Genomic DNA, 23,121 nt, shown 5'->3' with positions numbered 1-23,121 from the left:
CTTGTCATAGCATGGTTCCATTTTTGCTAAACCTTCATTGTACACTTCTGCTGCCAAGTTCTTCAACCATTCACTGACAACTTCTTTCAACTCAACATTGTTTTGAAAGTGCCTACCTCTAAAAAACTCTTTCAACTTGGGGAATAAATGATAGTCGCTAGATGCCAAGTCACTGCGTAAGGTGAATGTTGAAAAACATTCCACTGAAAACGCTGAAGCAAAGCTCAAGTTGCTGCAGCTAAGTGTGGGCAAGCATTATCATAGATGAAGATGACACCGCTGGACAACCTACTGCTGTTTTGTATGATAGCGCATTGGAGTGGTGGATCATCTGACAGCATGACTCTTGAGTTTATTGTCTGTTCTCTGGACAAGAAATCAACCAACAGGATGCTCTTTCAATCCCCAAATATAGTTGACATCAGCTTATGTATGCTGAAACTTGTTTTGCTTTGTTAGTAATTTGGAATAATACCATTCCACTGACTGAATATATTCTCCAGGTATTTTGTGACAGGCCATTTCTCATCACTGATAACAAAGTGATCCAAAAGTCTCATCATCTTGAGCATAACAACTGAGAAATGTCAAAGCAGCTTTCCTTCTTTGATTTTTGTGAACATCAAACAATTTGCCGATCTCTATGGTGATGGTGGAGTGGGAGCCGTCTTGGCCTTTCATCTGGAGGTCACAGGTTCAAATGCTGGTCAGGAACGGCAGTTTTCATATGCTACAAAATTTCCATTTCATATTCTCATTCACAAGCTTCCAGCTTATATGGTGAATTAATCATAAAAAAAATCACTCATTTGGCACACATTTTTTGTATCAAGATGGATTGTTACAATTTCATGAAATAAAACTGTTGAAATTTCAGTAAAGAAAGTGTGTAAACTATCAATGTGAAACGTCTATCCTCCTGCAGTCATCAACTTTTTTTTGAGTTCTTCAGTAATGAGGGATGGTTGACCAGAATGTTCATATCATGAACATTAGTTTGTTTCTCTTAATGCAGCATTTCCTAACTGATGCTTCATTCATTACGTTATCACCAGAAAATTATGTTTATTTGTCACTAAATTTCAATGGGCCAAAATTTTTTTGCATTAAAAAAAATAAATTACACTATGCACTTTACATTTGGCAAGATTTCTATTTTGTTACACATTTTGAAAGAATGTAAAAAAATACAAACATTCATAAAACGTCGCAGTTTAGCTCATACTAAATGTTCTGTGAAGGGAGTTCAATGACATGCCCATAATGGCCAGTGGATTAGAGACATGTGCCAAGGTCAAATGATCTTTACTTTCTGAACAACACTTGTATTTTAACACATGTTTCTCTAGAAAAATGCCATTCAGTCTCTTTCTCTCTTTTTTAACTTTTCTCTATTTCCAAATCTTTTTACTGTCTGAATTTTTATGATTACTTTTAGACTGATTTATTCACATTAAGTAATTACAAATCAATGCCACAATACCTAATATTTAAAAAATATTTCTAAAGATTAATTCTGCCAAATTGATAATCATTCTGTTCAGTTTCTCATTCTGATAATTTCTATTTCCATTGCTTGGTCTTCTGTATATTTATATAAATCAGAAACACATTTTTTTGATTATTTTCATGGAAAATATTTACCTAAAAATATTAATGAACTAATATTCAATTCTAATACTACACACATTTACTTAAATTGCTTCAGACTTACACTAGTTTAAGAATAAATTAGTTATTAATTTAAAAACCTACGTTTTTGTTATATACACATTACTGAAGATTCATGAGGTTGAAATGCCTTATATGCAGGATACACACCTGCCAAAGAGTGAACATTCTATTCTAACAAACAAATATAAACATTGTTTATCATTTTTTGCCACGAATAACATATTCTTTTCTTTTTCATGCCTTTTCTGGGCTGGAAATAATTGTTTACATCAAATGGTAATATACCATTCAATTTGATTATGAGAAACTAATACTTTACATGGTATACAGAATAAATAAAAAAGAGTTATAGTCTCCTTATCTTGTAATTAAAAATTTTAAGAAGAAACAAAAACTTAATAAAGAGGTGATCAGAAAACAAATGATATTCCCATAAAATGATGTCAAGTGAATAATTTCATAATGAAAATAATCATGCAGGAGCCAAATTAAATAACACAAATCACATAAAACTGCTGTTTGATAAGTAAATTACTCCCTCCCCCCCATATTCAAAACACGTATTCACATGTACTCAACGTATTCACGTATTAAAAAATTAAATGAACAGCTTGTTAAAACAAACAATAAATACAATAATCTGTTTATGTTTAATAAACAAAATAAAATTTAGATTAACATTCAGTTCTAAAGGATGTAAGAATTACTTTCTCTACTATTAATAATGTAAACTTTATATATCAACACACATAAGTAAAATAATTAAAAAAAAAACATAAATAAAGTTGATAATAACCCAACATAAAAAATGACATAAAATTATACCAATAAATTTACTTACGGAAAAGAAGACATGGTAGCTAACTTGACAAAAAGTTCTTTTTGCCTTTGAGGTTGATGTGAAAATAAATGTGGTGGTGCAAGGCATTTTTTATCACAGAATACATTTGGTTGTACTTTATAATCCTGAGTAACTACAACCTTGTCAACTTTATTACCAACAACCAATACAGGAATTTTGTTCTTTGAATAATACTTCTGAAAAATTAAATGAAAAATTAATTAAAAACTAAACTGAACAAATATTTAACCCATAACTGGATCTCAGCTCATTCAACTACAACAGGTTTTCTTCTTCATTGACAAAAGGAATTAAAAATAATTATGGGGTGTGGTTTTATTCATATCAATCTTTATGTAGTTATGAAAAAAGTAGGTCTATTGGTTTTTAAACATATGCTAATACTTAAATATAATTATCTAACAAGATATTAAAGAGTGACAAAAAACCTTTCAAAACAGTCTAGCAAACTAAGTAAACTCAACTATAAAAAAATAAAATATATAATTTGTATGAAAATTAAGTGATTTCAAATAGCAGGATTCCTTATAATATTGGAAATAACTATAAGATTTATTAATTTAAAATTATACATCTGAAGATTTTTAAACTTTAACATCATAAATGTTAGTTTAACTTATAAAATGTGATTTTTATTCAGTACCAATTTTCAACATCTCCATAAGCTTTAATGATTCAATTAAAATGCTATTTTAAATAAATTAGTCATATTAATTTTCATAAATATAATTTATTAAATAATTTCCAAATTTATTTTAATTATTTTTGTTAATAGTTTCTTGACTATTTCAATTATTTTTTATTTTGGGAATTACAAATCACTGGATTGGATTGTTGCTACTTTTCTATTCTGTTCTAATATTTTAAACTCGCATAACAACTACATGGTACATTCTCATCTGTTTTACACATCCTAATCTATGTCTTATTGAATAATCTTATAAAAAAACAATTTAATCTTAAAAAACTTACAGAAATTTTACTTCCATAAATCTTTAAAAATTACTTTCACTAAAATTAAAAAATCAAAACTTCACACTTCAATCTATAATATGAATAATATTAAACGATTTTTATGAAAAAGTAGTCTAAGTAAAAAAATATTACAAATAAAAATCTAAAACCAACCTTATATATGGAAGCAATATAACTAAAAGATTTACGATTTGAACAATCATAAACTAAGCAGACTACATCACAATTAATATCATTATTCAATAATGAACTGTGAACATTCTGCACATCCATATCCTTGAGTACTAAAAATTTTTCTTGCCCGTAAACACTAACCACATTAACTGTGCACGGAGACAATGAACGGGTATCACTGCTAATCCATTCAGCCTGAAATAAAAATAAATTAACATTTAAATGTATAGTAGACTCTAGTTTAAACTGACTGTTTTGTAAATAAACTTCTGTCTATTAAGATTTAAATAAATTTGTTAATGAATAAATATCTTGGTAACAGTGACAAAGTATTCAAATATTTTAATGATAAAACAATAGATAAAAAGAAATGTCTGACCACTGACTGAAGGGAATTGAAAACCAAAGGCCAGCACACTAATCATCAAACCACTTGATACCCAGTTATGAGAATATAAAATATACCTTTTAAAAGAGGATTGATTTATCTTTCATTCTGTAAAGTTACTTTTTTATATATTTTATGGTTTTTCAGATATAACAGCATTAACCCTAAAAAAGCAGCCTGAAAACTGCTGAATCTCTCAATACAAAATTTGTTTATATTAATCTACACAAAAAAGGGCTTCTATGAAAAAAAATCAGCTGGTTTAGAAATTTTGAGAATTTTATTACTTGCTTTTCTTTAACTCACAATGGTTTTTTTTTTCGTTTGTCCTTAAATCTTGCATCCTTAATTTAACATACTCCCTGAAACTGCCTATGGATGAAATTTTGCAGTTACTAAGGCCGGGTGACAATACAATATTCCACCAATACTTTTGCAAACATCCTCCATATGGGGATAAATTAAGGATATGGGTGAAAAAAATTGCAAACTCTACAAAATGGCTATGCAGGGTTTTTGAAATTGCAGATGACAAACCCGATAGCCGTGACATAAAAAAAAAGACAAAAACTAGGTATGGGAGTTTTTGCGGTTTTGAATTTGACATTTCATCACACACGCACATGCGCGCACACACACACACACACACACATTGTTTTTGATGTTCTCTACTGTTCCAAAATGGTGTCCTTTGAGGAGCTTTTTTAAAGTCTGGAACAGGAAAAGTCACAGGGACTCAAAGTCATATGAATAAGGTGATTGAGGAACTACAAGAATGTTTTTCTTTGCCAGAAACTGATTAATTGAAAGTACAGTTTGACAAGGTGCATTGTCATGATGCAGCATCCAATTGTCTTTGATGGCTGGTCTCATGTGGGTAACTCTTTTCCGCAGTCTTTCAAGAATTTCTTCGTAAACATATTGATCTACAGTCTGTTCTGTAGGCAAAAACTCCTTATGGGCAATTCCATTACTGTCAAAGAAACAAATTAGCATAGTTTTGATTTTTGATTTGCCCATTTTTGCTTTTTTGGGACGTGGTGACTTTGAAGTGTGCCACTCCTTGCTCTGGTATTTATTTCTGGGTCATACTCAAATATACAAGATTCATCACCAGTAATAAGATTTTTTAGAGAAACAGGATCAGTTTCAATTCGCCCTAGAAGATCGCGGCACACCTCCACCCTGTTGTTTTTCTGTTCAACAGTGAGGTTTTTTGGGACTAATTTTGCACAAACTTTTTTCACGTCCAATTCACTTGTCAAAATTTGATGGACAATGGTATGATTCATACTCAATTGTACTGCAATTATTCTCATAGTTAATCGCCGGTTGTACCGTATCAAGTCTCTGATTTGTTCAACACTGTCATCACTTTTTGATGTTAAGTCTTCCAGAGTGTGGATTGTCTGCAACTGATTCCCAGCCATCTGAAAATGCTTTAAACTACCTAAAAACTTGGGCTCGTGACAGAGTGTCATCTCCATAAGCTCTTTTTAATTTTGAAAAAGTTTCAGTAGCATTCTCACAAAGTTTTACACAAAACTTGATTACACAATGTTGCTCATAATTAGTATCACTCATTTTTGTAACACAACAAAATCTTATTTCATGAAAAGCTTGTTTACGTCTCACAACAATAGACTATAAAATTAATTAATGTAAGCAATCTAATTTAAGTAAATTAAAAGTTAAAGTAAGTAAATTTAAGTAATTTAATTAAGTAATGAAATAAAAACTTCACCTTTTTGTAACTTTGTACAGTAAATGTCTGATTAAAACTTTGTTTGATATTTTATAAATATATTACAAATTTCAATATATGATATCTTTTGAAATCCAAATTTTTAACCTACTAATTAAACTCATGCAATGTATAATAATAATTTTATTAAAGGATGACTAAAAAGTATAAAGCAAGTTTTTAAAAATTTTGAAAACTTTTTTTAATATTATTTTGCAACTTAACATTTTATCTTAACATCTTTATTACAAATGAGGTGTGTAATACTGAATTACAGAAAATACAGCAATATATATTTTATTTTTTAAATTTACGTGTCTTATTAAAAAATAAATAAATCTAATTTTCTGAAAATACAAAATACAAATAAAACTCTCCTCCTTAAAGAAAAAAACGTTATTTATTTATTAATAACCTTGACATGCATTTAAAACATATTTTAATAAAGAAGCATGAATAAGAATAGGCTAAATTAATACATCAGAATATATTAATATTATCGTATCTAATGGCATATAACACACTTCAAAATATTTTTACAACAAAAATAAAGTAAATAAACACATATGAAATAACATGAAATCAATGGCGAGACAACTAAACACAAATCTATGTTAATAAATTTCATTTAAATAAATATCACACATCATTAATATTTAAAGATATAAAAACATTCAAGCATGTTAACGTATATTTCTTTTCAACATGCAGATCATTTTAAAATGAAAAATCAAAAATTTACAATAAAATATGGAATAGAAAAAAAATTATTTAAACAAAAATTATTATTCTGCATATGAAGTGAAACGTAAGTAAAAATCAGTTGCTGCAGTAAAAAGTAAAAGAAAGAAAAAGCATTCACATGGTTTACAGAGATAAAGCCTATACATAATAAGAAATAGAGGTCTATGTTACATTGTTATATTAATGCTAATAAATTTCTGTAATCTGCTTAATAATCAATCAAAGAAAATAGGAAGTTAGAAAACGTTTTCAAGAAAAAGGAAACAGATCAGATGACAACAGATGAATTTTATTTTTTAAATCAATTATAAACTAATTAACATTTTTTAACAGCTCTGAGGAAAAATTATATAATTTTAATTCAATTAATTAATAAAATATTCAAAACGTTTTTTGATACAGTAAATATTACATAAATTTTTCTTAAATGAAGACTAAATACAACTAGAACGATACAGGATACATAAAAGAACAAAGTAGTTTATTAATGTAGAAAAATGAACAATGTATTAATTAATTAACAATGTATCCTTAACAAGGTGCAGATAATTATAAGAAAAATACACATATAATTTGTGTTTAAGTTGATCAGATTTCAGAAGTTTCAGTTGAACTCAACTTATCTAAAATCTGATCAACTAAAACTCAGATAATACGTGTGTGTATGTTATGTACTGCAACTGTTATGATTAGGGCACGTGCACACAAATATGCAATATTTGTGAAATAAATATTATGAAAAATAATCTCACTGAAGATTTATGGCTGCAGGGTTAACAGCTTTTCTTTACAAAGAACACAATAATTTATAAGTACAAAAATAAAACTAATGCATCTGTACAAAAGTAATATCTGTAGTTAAGAGATTACATTAAAAAATGTTCACTTCTTTTTGCCAACTGCCACAACATGTAACTTTGTTTACATCATTGATCCACATATTACATTAGATTGTAAAAAAAAATTACACAATACAAGTTTATGTAGAAGAATTGTTTAAGTTAAAATATGAAACTGTATTTCATTAAATCTTTATACAGTCTGTCAAATATTTCACAAAATACTTAAAAAAATGCAAAATTACAGGCAGTTATTAATATCCAAAATGATACTGAAAAATAAAACTGCGATCAAATGCCTACAATCCTTCGTAATTAATGACACAATCCTGTTTTCTAATGATAAAATCCAACTGTTAACAGAGATCTATCACATAGTCAAAGCTAAAGTTAATAATGACTGTGAAAAAAAAATTTACGAGTACAAACATGAAAATTAAATTAATTCTTTGAGATGGGAGCTCTCCTGTGTCTTTTCTGCTCCCCTATTACATTTAATGTTGTTTCTTATCTTTTTTATAATGTATGTTTACTGGTAAACATTTTTATTGAGCACTGAAAACCTCTGATGTTTTAACTGCTCATACTTCCACAGACTATGCTGTTATGTTGCTTTATTCCTATTGCCTGTATGCAGCTGTCATCCTTTTAAGATTAAAAATAATTATCATATAACTGATAAATGTTTTTGATAAATGCTGATACAATTTCAACCTGTTTTAATTTCAATATTTATTATTATAGTTTTTATTTCAATATTGTTTATTATTTAAAATGAAATTTGGTGTAAATTATGAATACTGTCTGTAATTCTTTAAATAACTTTTAAAACCTTTTTTAATTGGAAATTTGATTTTAGTAATTCTGAAATTTACGATAATTTCAATTTTCTTTAAATTACATTTTTTCACTAAAATTCAAAATGTTTTGTATTTTATTTGAGCTTTTGTCTATATAACACTTCACATGATACTGAAAGAGATAAAATAATAAACTAAAAAAAAATATATATTAGCAGATACCACAAAATAATCAGTAGTTTTGTTAATATGAATTTATATGAATAAAAATTATTGAATAATTTATTGATAGTAAGCAAAGTAAATTATTACTGCTATAAAATAATTAAGCAGTTTCATTAAAAAAAAAAAGCAAAAACAACAAAAATTACATCACAGTATCACAATTAAATTACTATAGAAAGCAAAACAGACCTGTTGCATAATCACACTACAAAGTCGATGAATATATATTATCTTCTTTTGCAATTACTCTAAGATTAATTATCAAGTAAAATCACCCAAAATAAATCATATATCAAATTAATAACATTTTTATTAATATGGCCAAATTTAGCTTTGTATCTTCTAAAGTAAACAATTAGAACTCATTAAAAATTATTTTTCCTTTTTAACTTAATTAGATTTATATAGAAACAGAATGTAGTAGTAGTAATTTTATATTGTAAAATATAAGATATAACTATCAAAGAATAAAAAGAAATAAAGAGATTTAAGTTTAATATTTGCATTGGTTATACAAAACACTATAAAAACTGTCCATCCATATATCTACACTCTGCCATATTTTAACTGATTACAGTTTTTATTTTATTTCTAAATTACATAGTCTTTGATCTTTTTTTTAATTATAAATTAACAATCTGAAGTTAGGGGTAGCTTCATCTGTTCTATTTTATAAAAAGAACTCACTTTATGCAAAATTAATTAGTTTGTATAAATGATTTATTCATAATTTTAAGATATAACAAGAGGAGTAAACAAATACAATCTAAAAATGATGTGTAGTCAATAGCTTAAGGGGAAATTATAACTATAACAGGTTTTATTGCCATATTTAAAACAACAAAAAATTAAATATTACTTATATAAATGTAATATATCTAATTAGTTACCTCTGCACTTGTACGCCCAATTAGACTTTGACAAATAGTTGTTTTTCCAACACCTTTAGCACCAAAAACATGACATTCGTACACATTACGTGTTGACTGCTTTTTAATTAAATCGACATGTTTTTCTCTCGTTACTGTTAAAATAAAATAAAAAATATCAATAGTACTTAATTATTTTACTGAAATTTAAGATTCACATTATTCCTCTGTATTGTTGAATTGCATATTTAAATACTATTAAATAAACCACCTAGTACAAAATATTGAGATAAGATAATCTTACCTTAATTTTTCCATGAAGGTACTTTTTCAGGATCCCACATTCTCAGTCATGACTGAAGTAATTTCATTACTTAATAATACAAATTTTTAAATAAAAATACTAAAACAATGAAAATTGCATATCTTATACGAGTGCTTTATACTACAACAGATAGAAGCACTTGTATAAATTAATACACAATTTTCAGTGGTATTTTTATTTTTAAATTTTTATTACGTATAATGAAATTATTACAATCATGACTGAAGATGTGGGATTCTGTGAAAGTACTTTCATGAAAAATTTAGGTAAGATAAGTCTTATCTCAATATTTTGTACTAGGTGGTTTATTTAATAGAATTTATATATTAATACTTAATATCTTAAATAAAAGAAAGCAGATATTTTTTTAATAAAATTCCTATAGAATAATACAAAATCATTCATGATACTAAAATCAATATCCAAATAAAAAAAGGATCATAAAAAGAAATTCTAATTAAAATAAGAACTAGAGTAAAATAAACTGTAACACATAAAAACTTAAGAGTAACTATGAATAAAAACAAAACAAATAACAAAAAGCGGGAATATTTTTGTAAACACTTAGAAAGAAAAGTGGGAAAAGAGTAAAAGAAAAATGAAACAGAAGAGCAAAGAAATGTTTCTTGTATTTATGAGGAAATATTACAAGAGTTTAACATACAGTGATACAATGAAGAGTGTAACTTACAGTGATAAGGGGGAAAAGAACAGAAAATAATTTAGAAATTACAGTAATTAAGAAAGAGAACAATACGACTGTTATTATGGTAATGTAAATAATAATTTTAAAAAGAATATATATACACACACACACAGACAGAGGTTATTTTAACATAAGTATTATACCTTGTATAGCACTTGTTTGATTTTCACTTTCTGTGATAACATAACCTAAATGCGCTAAATATTCTAATGTAGTATTTGGATCATGGAGTGTAGTTAGAATCCAAAAACAAAGAAATCCCTGGGCAGTGATCCATCCCTGTACAAAAAAAAGGTCATACAAATAATGATAAGACCAAAGTGTAACAAAAAAAATTACGATATAAGAAATATTTTGGTAGATATCCACAAAATACTTATAACATGAAAATTAATAATGTTAACTTATCTGTGTGAAAAATATCAGTTATTCTTAAAAAAAAAATTAATTTCTATCACACCATTCAAAAGTCTTCATCTTCCTACAAATTTATTTTTAAAATATAACATTTTATATTTCAAAACAATATTATTCTGTTAATGAGTTTTTATAATAGCATTAAAAACTTGAATTTTCTGCAGATTTGTATAAAAGTATCAAGAAAAAATGTCAATATATCATTTGATATAAATGAAATAAAACTCTCATTACAAGTATGTAAGTATGGCCAGAAGCTGCCACACCCGATGCACATATTATTTATGCTTAGTCTGTAGCTACCAGATGCTGATGATGAAAATGAAATTTTTAATCAATCCAAAGCCAACCTTTCCCCTACCAGACAACATTAATGATATACTGGCACTATCAAAATCACAGTATTCTCAGCCTGAAAGATCTAGCAGGGCCTAAAGAACTGATACTGGGGAATAAGATATCAAGCGTAAGGAAACTAAGTGGTGATGAAATATTTAACAGTCTTTTCCAGGAATCAAAATTTAAAGACTTCAAAACTTAAGTTTTTTAAAATACTTTTTTTGGAAATGAGTCATCTTTTTTACTCCCTTTATTGAACATTATAAACTGATTCAATAAATAAGTAATCATTAAATAGTTCCATTAAGTATTTTGATTCAGTTAATTTAAAAAATTTAAAAACTGCAGCATTGAAGTCTTAAGTGTTACGCTCAAAAAAAAATTATTTTTTACATTGAGATTACATAATCTGTATATATAAATAGTGAAATATGAAGGTGGGGTGAAAAGTTATAAGCCTCACAAAGAGATGGCATTAGTATGCTAAATTTCTTGATTGTGTTGCAAGATTCCATTCTTCATTAGTTAACTATAAGTGTTTCAAGTCCCTGTATCTCTTAGTATAGTATTTACAGTTCCTCAAAGTGGAGAATTAGGGTGTTTTTTAAAAATTGGAAAACTGGAAATGCAGTGATTAAATACTTTTTTCTGAAAGGCTAAGTGCAAAGGAAATTAAAGAAGAGCTTGATACAATACTGGGAGACTCTTTTCCACCAAAAACAGTTAAACATTGGGTCGCAGAGTTTAAAATGGATCGAACATAGACTAACAATGAACCTTGCAGTGGATGCCCTACTGAAGTGACTACACCAGAAATGATAAAAAAAGTGCATAGAATCGTTTTGATAGACTGATAAGTGACAGTGAATGAGTTAGCAGAATCTGCAAGCATGTCACAATGCTTATGCAATATTTTGCACCCACATTTGGGCATCAACAAGCTGTGCGCTAGATGGGTGCCGCGTTTGCTCATGCCCAATCAAAAACAGTACCAAAAAAAAACCACTTCAAGTGGTTATCTCGAGCTCTTTTGGCACAATCCAGAGGAATTTTTACATTGATTTGTGACAGTTCATGAGACTTGGGTTCATCACTACACTTCTGAGACAAACAGCAGTCAAAACAATGGGTTGAAAAAGGTCAACCTGATCCATAAAAAAATGAAAACAACTTTGTTCTTTAACAAAGTTATGGCAACTTTTTACTGGGATGCATAAGGAATAATTTTCAATGATGAGTGAAACAATAAATGGCAAATATTATGTAACCCTACTGCAGAGTACCAGCAATGAAATTAAGGAAAAACTGCATTTGGCAAAATAAAGTGCTTTTTCATCAAGACAATGCTCCAGCTCACACTTCAGTCATTGGAATGGCAAAAATCCATGAATTACGGTTCAAATTGCTCAACACCCTCCATATTCACCTGATCTGGCTCCCAGTGACTATCACTTGTTTCCTAACCTAAAAAAAAATGGCTTGGAGGGAAGAGATTTTCGATCAATAGTGAAGTTATTGCCACCATAGATGGTTATTTTAAGGAGTTGAATAAATCGACGTACTGAACTGGCATAAGCTCTCTTGTGCTGGGCTAAGTGTGCAGAACTTAATGGTGACTAAGTTGAAAAATAAATTAAAATATACCCAGAACAATTTTGTTTCCTTATCCAGATCAAGAACTTTTCACCCTACCCTCATAAGTGATTATCATTATCTGGAGATAGAATAAACAAATTAGGGTTGAATTAAAGGATTATATAATTCAAAAAAATCCTTCACAGCAGAGATTTCTATTTTCACAAAATATCATGAAGTCTTTAATTTAACAAAATATGGTACACAACTTAGAAGAGTTGGTTTTTAAAATTTTATTAACCCTTTCAGTGCCAGGATATTTTCTTATATACTACCTTAAAGTGCTATTATACAACTGTTATTAAATAATATTATAGCTATTATATAACTATATAATAGCTATATATAACTATATATAGTTATATAATAGCTACCATATGCATATGGTAACTTTATGTAACTATATGCATATGGGTATGCATATAGTGCTAACCCATATTTTTACAATATGCAACTTTTTGAAATTGTTAATTTATGTCAGAGTTGCATAGTTTTTTATTTCATCAATAATAAAATGCAATAAATTAAAAAATAAAAATATATTTTCATTCAATTTAAAAAAAAAATGCAAAAATCTTTACTTACCAAAAATATATTTTTTTTCAAATTTTTCAATTTTCTATCGTTAAAAAAAAATTTACCTTTTTTTTGGTCACAGTATGCTGAACTACATTTAATTTTCTGAACAGTAACAAATTTTTGGACCCCCTTTTCCACAAATAACAAATTTTTCTAAAATTGTGCAGTTTATAAATTTTAACACTATTTTCAAGCAAATAGTATTGTAATGAGTTAAAAAAAAAAAAAGTATAAAGAATATTACTTTCTCCCCTGATAAAACGCTAGCGATGTAGTCAGTAGACTGTTCTTGTCAATACAGATCATCTAATAAAACAGACTTGTCATGGGATTAAAATCCAAAAGAAACACAATATAGCAAGGGTGTAAATGGTCCTTGCCACTTAAAAACAAACCATTTCTAACGAAATGTTGTCAAATATTCAATTCACTTCAAATAAGCACTATAAAAAATAACATTACAATATATTCACTCATATAAAAAATATTTAACACAATGACAAAAGTGTAGTGGCCCTTGCCACTTAACAACACACAGATCACTTCAATCAAAGTTATTATAAATTCTTCATGTCATGCAAAAATTAAAATATTCATACTTTCATTAAAATTTGTCAAAACACTTATAAATAAACATCAACTTTTATTTTTTGTTTAACCTCCAGGTTTGCAGTCAAGCAATTCTTTCCGCAGAGGATGAGATGAATGTTGTGTAGCATGTAAAAAATGCCATGCATGACTGGGATTCGACCTTCAGGTAAAAGGCTGAGACACCGGCTAATGCCTATCGCCTAGGTTTTCCCTTAGGCCACCCTTTTTTGTTCTTCTTCTCCATCTTTCTAAAGGCCTCGATGTCAAATTCTGAGGTATCTGAGGCCATGGAGATGGAACCTTCAGTTCCCCTGTCGGAAATCACAGAGGATCTCCTGCTGCCAGCATCAGATGACACTAGCTTCTGTGGCACGATGAGAAGTACAACCCAGTCCAGACTAGATGCACTCACCACTAGAACGGCTGGAGTGGCCGAAGTCCTCACCCTCTCTGCTAAAGACCTCTTTGCTTTTGGGGACTCCATTTTTGTTTTTTCTAAGTCTTCTTTTTCTAAGATTTTCAGATCTATATTCTCAGTTACCTACGTGTGGATTTTGGTAATCTCAACTGTGGGCTCAGGTTTCTTCTCTTGGGAGTATTCACTGTCTTTTGCCTTGGAGCTGGTCGAAGGTTCATTTCTCAAAGGAGACAAACTCTTTTGCTTAAAAGCTCCCATTTTCCTCTCCAGTTTTAGGCTATCTTCTCCGGTTGGACAATCTCTAAGTTTGTTGTTCAACCATACTTGCTAATGCCAGTGCTAGTTCTGCAATCACATCCTTTGCATTGAAAGAAAATAGAAGAAATGATATAGCTTTTGCGTATGACAATAACTTTGACAATCTATTTCTAACGATTTTCTTTGCTTCGAAGTAGCTCACCTTTTGAATGGTCTTAATCTCTTGGACTGCTACCTCTTCTTTATATATTGGACAATTTCTAGATCATGCTAAATGATTTCCCTGACAATTGACGCAAACAGGTGGATCCCTGTATGGTTCATCAGGATAGAGCGGTTCACCACAAACACAATCTGTTTCCTAATGCAACGCGCTGCTGTGTGACCATTCCTCTGACATACAAAGCATCGCAATGGAGTTGGGATGAATGAACAGAGATCTAATCTGTGAAAGCCAGCCTTAATTTTTTCTGGGCACTTTGGCTTGTTGAATGTCAATATATGCAATGCATAGGGTTGAACTTCTCCATTGCGTCAGGTGTTCAATCATCGACAAGCTATGACTTCTTGTTCACAGAGTTCCTCGACGATTTCCTCTTCGGTGCAGTTCAGAAAGTCCCTGCACACAACTACACCCTTCGACATATTTAGAGTTCCATGTGGTGATACTTCAACATCTAATGGCCCAATCTTCTTTGCCTTTAACAACAGTAAGGACTGTAAATCGTTGACAGTTTCAACGAGCAGTCCTACTGCAGTCTTCGTTACATCCTTTACCGGTCCACCAACAGCTTCTGTGATGCCTCAGGCTATCACGAAAGAAGTTGTCTTGCTAAAATATCCTTCTTTTCTTTTGATTACCAAATATTTTGGTGTCATTAAACTACCTTTTGGTCGAAACTTGGTTCGATCAGTCTTCTCGATTCCCAAAAACTCAACACTCTTCCTACTCTTCGCTTACAAAGACAGAGGCTCTCCAGGACGAGAGTTTTTACGTGGATCCTCTGTCATGGATGTTGATAAATTCATAGCCTATATTTTATCAGTTGATATGTCACAAGGTGTGACACATCAACAGACAGTTGGGCGTGCCCTGGATCATAGATCCTGCCTGGGTTTCCCCAATCAGCTGCCTAATTTAACTCAGGCCAGGGAGTCAGGTACTGCATGACCCATGATACTGACATCCTAGGGATTGCAGATAGCAGTAAAAGGCCTCTGATACCCTTACCCATGGGACAATCCCTGCCAAGTACCAAAGTGACTGACACACGCAGAGTGGCGCAAGACTTCGGCAGAGCTCGGCTCACAGCAGCCCACCATAGACCAAGCCCCACAACTGGAAAGGGGATGGGCACTCCCCATCCGCATTCCACATAGCGGAGGTAAAAAACAGATCACGGTCATGCCTCCTGCCGTGGCTGGAAACAGCGAAACCAAGAAGCACAACAGCAATCAGTTCAAACAGTCCTCTCATACTCCACAGGGGAGCTCCTGAGCAAGACCATTGCCAATTTGCCAACATAAGTGAAGGCACCATGTCATTGCTGGTCCCCGACATGTGCATAGATGTTATTGCATGGACATGGGCTTGGATTTGTCCATAGCTTTATTGTTATTGTTATAGTATTATATTATTATTGTTGTTATAAACATTATTATTGTTTATATTATTATATTGACAGAAATAATAATTTATAATTAAAATTTATTGTTTGATAAATTCCTAAGCTAATATTACTATTTTACACAATAAATAAACACACAAATTCTTCCTAACATGTATGCAAAGAGTAGCATTTGGTGTAAATTCCTTTTTTGCATTTTTTGCACATGCAGATTTGTTTCTTTTTTTTCACTTTTAGTACTTGCTGCCACTCCTGACATAGCAATTCTTTGTTTGTCTTGTGGAATTTTTTCAAAGAATTTATTGGACCTGCAACATCACCACCACCATGTCTAGCTACTTGGTTGGCAGGAAAAGAACACATGCATTACGTCTGTATTCTTTATTTTGGAGCCACTCTTTGGATAATTTCTCAACTAATGAGACAGTAGTAAAGTCCAGTCTGGAAAGAGGTTTTGTAGAATTACACTTATATAGAATATATGAATTCAGCAGCATGTGACAAAATATGTTAATGTCAATGTTTTTTCTAAAACGTCATTGTTTTATGGTCATCTAAGTATTGATATAGTATTTGACCATTAGCATCTACTACCTCTATAAAAGCATTACAGTCCCTTATTATTTTAGGTTTATCTGTAACACAAATATGGTTTCCCCTTTGCTTATTTTACATTCACTCACTGCAATGGAATTCATCAATAACCACAGTATTTGTTTCCTCTGGGTTTTTTCTTTGCACTTTTCTTTGTACCCCAATATTAGCAAGACATATTTTCTTTTATACTTTGTTGTACCAATTGCAAATGTTTGTTTATCTGGTGTAGTACCTTTTTCATTTATATACAGTGAACTAGTTACAGAAATGGACTTTACAAATACTCAGCCAAATTGATGGAATTAAAAAAATTATCTACAAAGACATGGTATACTTTATTTAAAAGATCTGGTAATTCCAATAATTTAACTATAAATTCCAATCTTTTTCTTGCAATTTATTGTTTTTTAGACCCTTGAGACAATTAAACACAAAAATTTTAAACAATAGTGTGATACAGTAACACATAACATCGAAAGTTTTACATTAAACCTGTGGTGTTTCTTCAGCATGTATTGGAGCATTTGACTGTCTTCTTGTCCCAATTGTGGTCTCATCAGTAAAAACAAACTTGTCTGGAGTAAAATAATATTTGGATGTACGATCAATATGGTCTGTAAGAGGCTGCAACAGAAGGATTATAGTTTGCTTGCCCTGGAGTAGGCATGCCAGCTGTATACATCATTTAAAAGAACCAATGCAGCTTCAAACAGATTCCTAGAAAACATATCCCCAAACCAGGATATGGCACTGACTGTTGCTGGCACCAGCAACTGAAAATTGTGGGCTTTCTATTTAGATTCTTGTTTAATAACCGCAACAAAACTTACATTTCAAGAGCAATAATAGGCTTCCATTGTTTTATGCAACTTTGTGCCTTCACGTGATGTGCAATGGCCGCAATAAATTTTTCAGCAAATAAATAGGTGTATTTTAGAAATACTACAAACAGGGCAGTGGTAAAAAAACAGCCTGAAATATGGTATTGGTGCTGAATCAAGTGGTGGATAATGTTTTACACCAGACAATTCCAAAAATGAAAAATTACGATTGTAAGCAGTAGCCTACCAAGTCATTACTATCACTTTCATCACTAGTGTTACTGATATGATAGACAAAATATTGCCATAGTCAGCCACTACCCTTAGGAGCAGTTAGGCCTATATTTGCTGTACTACTACTGTCAGTAACACCAGTATCACTTCCTTCATCAGAGTCAGAATCACTGTAAATAATATTCTGTGATGTACCTGATGTTGAGGATGCACTGATATCAATAAGGGGATCGAATATAGGATCAGAATCAGTATCGTTAATATCAAAAGGATCAGATCAGAACCCTCAGAATCGATTTTGATGTCAGAAACTAAACTATCACTCAAACAGTCATCAATTTTAAAACTCTCAGTAACATATTATCACTCATAGGCAATTGTGCTCGCTTCATTCTATTTAAACATATTTTAGAAGAATTGCACTAATAACCAAAGACATTGACAACACAAAAAAACAATAACCTAATACAGCTGATGAACATAAACAACATGTGTGCCAGCATACAAGCGGAAAAATATAACAAACCTAAATCAGTTAACTGTACCTGAAACAGTGTAATGATGTTATATTTGTGTTTAAAACAATGAGAAAAGTATTTTTTATATGACTAAAGTATTAATAAATATGACTAAAGAAAAGTATTTCTAATCAGATGTTTTAAAAACATTTTCCTTGTATCCTGTTTTCAGGATGGTGGCTCTTTAGCAAGAATTAAAAATGTCTTATTTTCAGGACACTGGCACTATAAGAGTTAGTTAAACTAATACCACTAAATTTACTTCTTCGTTACAAAATAAAAAATCAAATTTTTGTAGCACATGACATCAACTCTTTTTACTTCCTTGTATGAAGTAAAGGAAGTATTGTGATCGTGAAAAATTTTGGTTTTCAGATTTCAATGGAAATATTCATTTTGACCATCCCTGAATCCATTTTAAATAGTTTAGCTTGATGTCTAAGTATGTATGTATGCACATATGTATGTATCTCTCACAACTCAAAAACGATTAGCCGTAGGATGTTGAAATTTCGGATTTAGGACTGTTGTAACATCTAGATGTGCATATCCCCTTTTGATTGCAATTGACTGAACCAAAAAAGCCCAAAATCCAAGAAAATCTGGATTTTGAACTATTTCTTAACTGCAGTAATAAGCCCTCATTGAGAGCTTTTCAACGATATGTCATACGTTGTATTTATTTTCATTGGTTCCAAAGTTATAGTGGTGTCCGATTGTGTGAGCGAGCATTTCCCCCTTCCTGAAGTAATAGTGCATAAGCAGTTTCCAGAAGGGGTGGAGGATTTAGTCGGTAGTGCGCAGGAACACATATACACCTAATAATATCTTGTGGAACCTGTTAGCGAGCCCGACACTGCCTAGGCACCTGTAAATGGGGTACCTCCAGTATCTCCTTTAGTATTTTCTTGTGTTTTATTTCTTTGTGTTGAGTATGTGATGGTATTTGTGTTCCTTGATTGCAGTATCCGATTGTGTAAGCGGGTGTTTCCCCCTTCCTGAAGTAATGCTGCATAAGCGGTTTCCAGGAGGGGCGGATAGCCAGGGGTGGCGGTTTAGTCGGTAGTGCGCAGGAACACATACGCACCTAATATCTTGCGGAACCTGTTAGCGAGCCCGACACTGCCTAGGCACCTGTAAATGGGGTACCTCCACCTTTATATAAAAAAAAAAGTTATAGCCAAATGAAATTCTAATTAATGAAACATATGGATCTTATGAGGACACATTGGTTCAAATCAGACTTCATCTTCTTTTTTAATTTTTAATTTATATATTGATTTATTACTTATTATTAACCTCCAATTGTAAACAAAATTTTACAATAAATAATTCAATAATAACAATAAAAATAAATAACAAAAATATGAAAAAATATCAGAGGTTATTAATGAAATAACATTTTACGTACTTTTCATTTAAAAAAATAAATGTTTATGTGTAATTTAATAAGTGTAGAAGGAAGTTATGTGGTGTACACATCCGATTTTTTTATTTACTAACAGCAGATATTCCAAAAAGTATAATCACAGAAACACAAATATCTTTATTTTACTTCTTATTGGCACAAACTTATTACCATTAAGATAACAAAAATAAAATAATTACAGGTACGAAAAAAACAAACCTGAGAATTGGTAGGTACAATATGAACAATTTCAGAGCCCCATGGTTGAGAAGGGCAAATAGAAAATAAATGTTCTTGTTCACACGGTGATAAAGCACCATCTTTGTCTCTATCAAATCTTTCAAACAAACTTGTAAAAAATTGTTGACCTTTATAATTTAGCTCAGTTGTACAACCAGAAGGCACATGTAATCTACAAGAAAAAAAAATTTTTTTATCATGAAAATAAAAATTTATTTTTAATTATAATCTTGCTAAAATACATTGCATAATTGAAAAATGAGTCTTTTACCTAGGTAATAAATAATTACATCTGCACACTACTAAATTAAGTAAATGCAAAAAAAAATTGCCTTAAAAAAGTCAACATTAAAAAACATTTGTCAAAAGAAAAGATTATCAAAAAAATATTTTACAAGTAACACACCTGTATGTTACAAGTATATAAGTATGGCCAGAGGCTGGCAAAACTAAGTGATAGTTTGAAGGTACTTAAACTACTGAGTACTTTAATGCTTGTTAATAATTTAACTATTTATTAACAAGAATAAATGTTTTAAAAAATATATTAAAAACAATAATTCATTCAAAATAAAAACTACTTCTTAGGATAAAGAAATAAATATGTGATAAAAGAAGTCTCAAGTCATATTAAAAAAAAAAAAAAATTAGCAACACTAAAAATTCCATTTCAAAATACACAAACAGTTCTCTTCAATAAATAAAAGAAAATCATTAATATCTAAAAACAAATAATAAAACTTAAACTGTACAGTATATTATTTGGAACTACAAATATGTAAGTAAAATAGGCAATAAAATTGTATAGCAATTGATAAATTGTAATTTAATCCTAATACTGACAAATGTTGTAACATTAGTAACTATGACCAAATTGTATAACTATTTTGCATGTAAATGAAAAAACTAATTTGACATTAATGTAATTCTTACATTAATGGCAAGTTTTGATTCAAACACATTTTTTTATTTTTAATATTAATTCCTACAGCCAACACTTGTTTTTATATGATGCTGTTATTCTAATTTATCTTTAATAACAATCCACCACAGTTTTGTCTTTAAATTTCAAAAAAAAAGAAAAAAGTATTATATTTAACCACATATCCATGATTTCTTTAATTGTTTGTTCATTGCTTAATTTCTTTCAGAGTTTCTCCATTGTTTACACTTATTTCAGAGTGTTTCACACGTAATTTTTCATAGTTACAAATAATTTAATATTTCTTTGCTAAGTATAAAAATAGTGCATGTAAGAATTAATATAAAATGACTTAATTATGTTAATCAGAAATATTAGGATAATATTGTGCATGCACAACATTAACATTATGTATTACTAATAATAACATCCTTAACTCTTTTCTTATCTAAGATAGTGCTTTTTATTTACTTTGAGTAATTATATGAGGGTCATTCAATAATAAAATAGAAAAATGACTATGGATTATTCATTTAATGACAATAAAACTGTTAACATAATCTCTGGCTGTATTTAGGCACTTGACCCATCTTTTTGTGAGCTTTTCTAATTCCAATAGTAAAGAGAATTGTTCTCCGTTGTATCTCAAACACTCTTGTGTACTGCATTTTTGACTGTTCATCATTACCACATAAAAAAACTTTGAGAGATCCAAACAAAAAAAATTTGATGGTGTGAGATTGGGAATATAAGGTGAATGTGGTAACACCTCCCAACCCAATTTTTAAACCGCTTCCCATGTCTTTTGAGTGGTACAGGAGTATGCATTATCACACAGAAGAATTACGCCCTTTGAGAAAGAACTAGGACATTTCCTTTTTTGGTGAGTTTCACTTTATTTTCTAGCAGGTTACAATAATGTTTTCTGTTGATTATACATTGTTGTTCTACATAATCACAATAAATTGGGCTTTTATAGTTCCAAAACACCATTACAATTACTGATGCAAAGGTTTTGAATATTCAAAACCTTTGAATATTCAAAAAAATATTTCCTTTGAATTTTCTTGTTTTCATTTCATATGCTGATGTTTCAGCTCAAAATGATGAATTCAAGTTTCATCACAAGCAATTATGTGATCTAAATAAAAAAAAAAAAAAAAAAAAAGGTAACCTTTCCCTAAAAACTGCCATTTAAGTTCTAGAGAAATGAGAATTCAGGTGTCTGTGATTTTAAATCAACAATCTTTGAATTCACCTCAAACACATATTGCAATACACTAGCTTATCATGATACGGGAAATAGACAGTGCTGATACTTGCACTACAAATTTCACCCATTTCACAATTTTAATGTATCTGCCCTTGCAAATAAGATTACTAATGCAATTTTGTAAAGCATCAGTCAAAATTGCAATTGGTTTTTTGATGTGCTGAAAAACAGTGACACTTGTTCTGCACAATTTAAACTCCTCAATCCACTTATAAAAAATTGCTTGATTAATAATACGCTTTCTACTTTTTACCATCCACTATGAATTTCAGCTGATTTTTACATTTTCAGAAAAAAAACCTGATCACAGCTTGCTGTTCTTCCACAGTATACGTTTCAAGTGAAGCCAACATTTTAAAATAAACAAAATAGGTTGTAATAATGGAAATTCTTTTCAAACAGCTGATACTTTTTACATCAGGAGATGGCCAACTTGAATGTCAGACAATTTTAGTTTATTCTATTAAATAATTTTTTCACTGTTGAGATTTGTGTCTTGGATTAATGAGCAATCCTCACGTAAAGCAACAGTCAAATTAAGTGATTTTCATTCTATATCACATTCAGAATATGACTTTAATAAACAAAATGCTATATATAAATTTTCTGTGATTTTTTTTTAAATAAAAAAAAAACTTGCATGAAGCTAAAAATAATACTTGCCAGTTGAAGGCAATACGATTGCCACTAACAAGGTTAATTCTTCAGTTATTAATTATATCATAAGTAGTAAACTAAAATTAATAATTTTTAAATTTATTTATAAGGTACCACTGCAATATGCTTTTCAGGTAGTCATACCATTGCTCCATATTGTGTTGGATATGTATAAGAACTGTAGTATTTTAATAAGTAGGCTAGTTAATCCTGCTTTAAGAAACAAGCATACAAGCCTGGATGCAATTCAAACAGAAGATT

At 30.0% G+C, this 23,121-nt stretch overlaps 1 protein-coding gene across 6 annotated transcripts in view; it reads right to left on the bottom strand.

Moving 5' to 3' along the window:
* LOC142323765 (mitochondrial Rho GTPase-like) overlaps positions 1 to 23,121 on the bottom strand; it is a 78,799-nt gene that overhangs the window by 19,283 nt on the left and 36,395 nt on the right. For all 6 annotated transcript variants that reach the window (XM_075363947.1, XM_075363946.1, XM_075363950.1 and 3 more), the window contains exons 9-13: positions 19,988 to 20,180; positions 10,469 to 10,604; positions 9,316 to 9,449; positions 3,665 to 3,880; positions 2,516 to 2,712 (exon numbers count right to left, since the gene is read on the bottom strand). In XM_075363947.1, coding sequence (XP_075220062.1) covers positions 2,516 to 2,712; positions 3,665 to 3,880; positions 9,316 to 9,449; positions 10,469 to 10,604; positions 19,988 to 20,180 — 876 coding nt within the window. The remainder of the gene's footprint in view (positions 1 to 2,515; positions 2,713 to 3,664; positions 3,881 to 9,315; positions 9,450 to 10,468; positions 10,605 to 19,987; positions 20,181 to 23,121) is intronic.

Source organism: Lycorma delicatula, chromosome 4 (genome assembly GCF_047948215.1).
Source record: "Lycorma delicatula isolate Av1 chromosome 4, ASM4794821v1, whole genome shotgun sequence".
Classification (NCBI taxonomy): domain Eukaryota; kingdom Metazoa; phylum Arthropoda; class Insecta; order Hemiptera; family Fulgoridae; genus Lycorma; species Lycorma delicatula.
The sequence above is the reverse complement of the archived record's forward strand: the minus strand, read 5'-3'. Positions and strand labels throughout refer to the sequence as shown.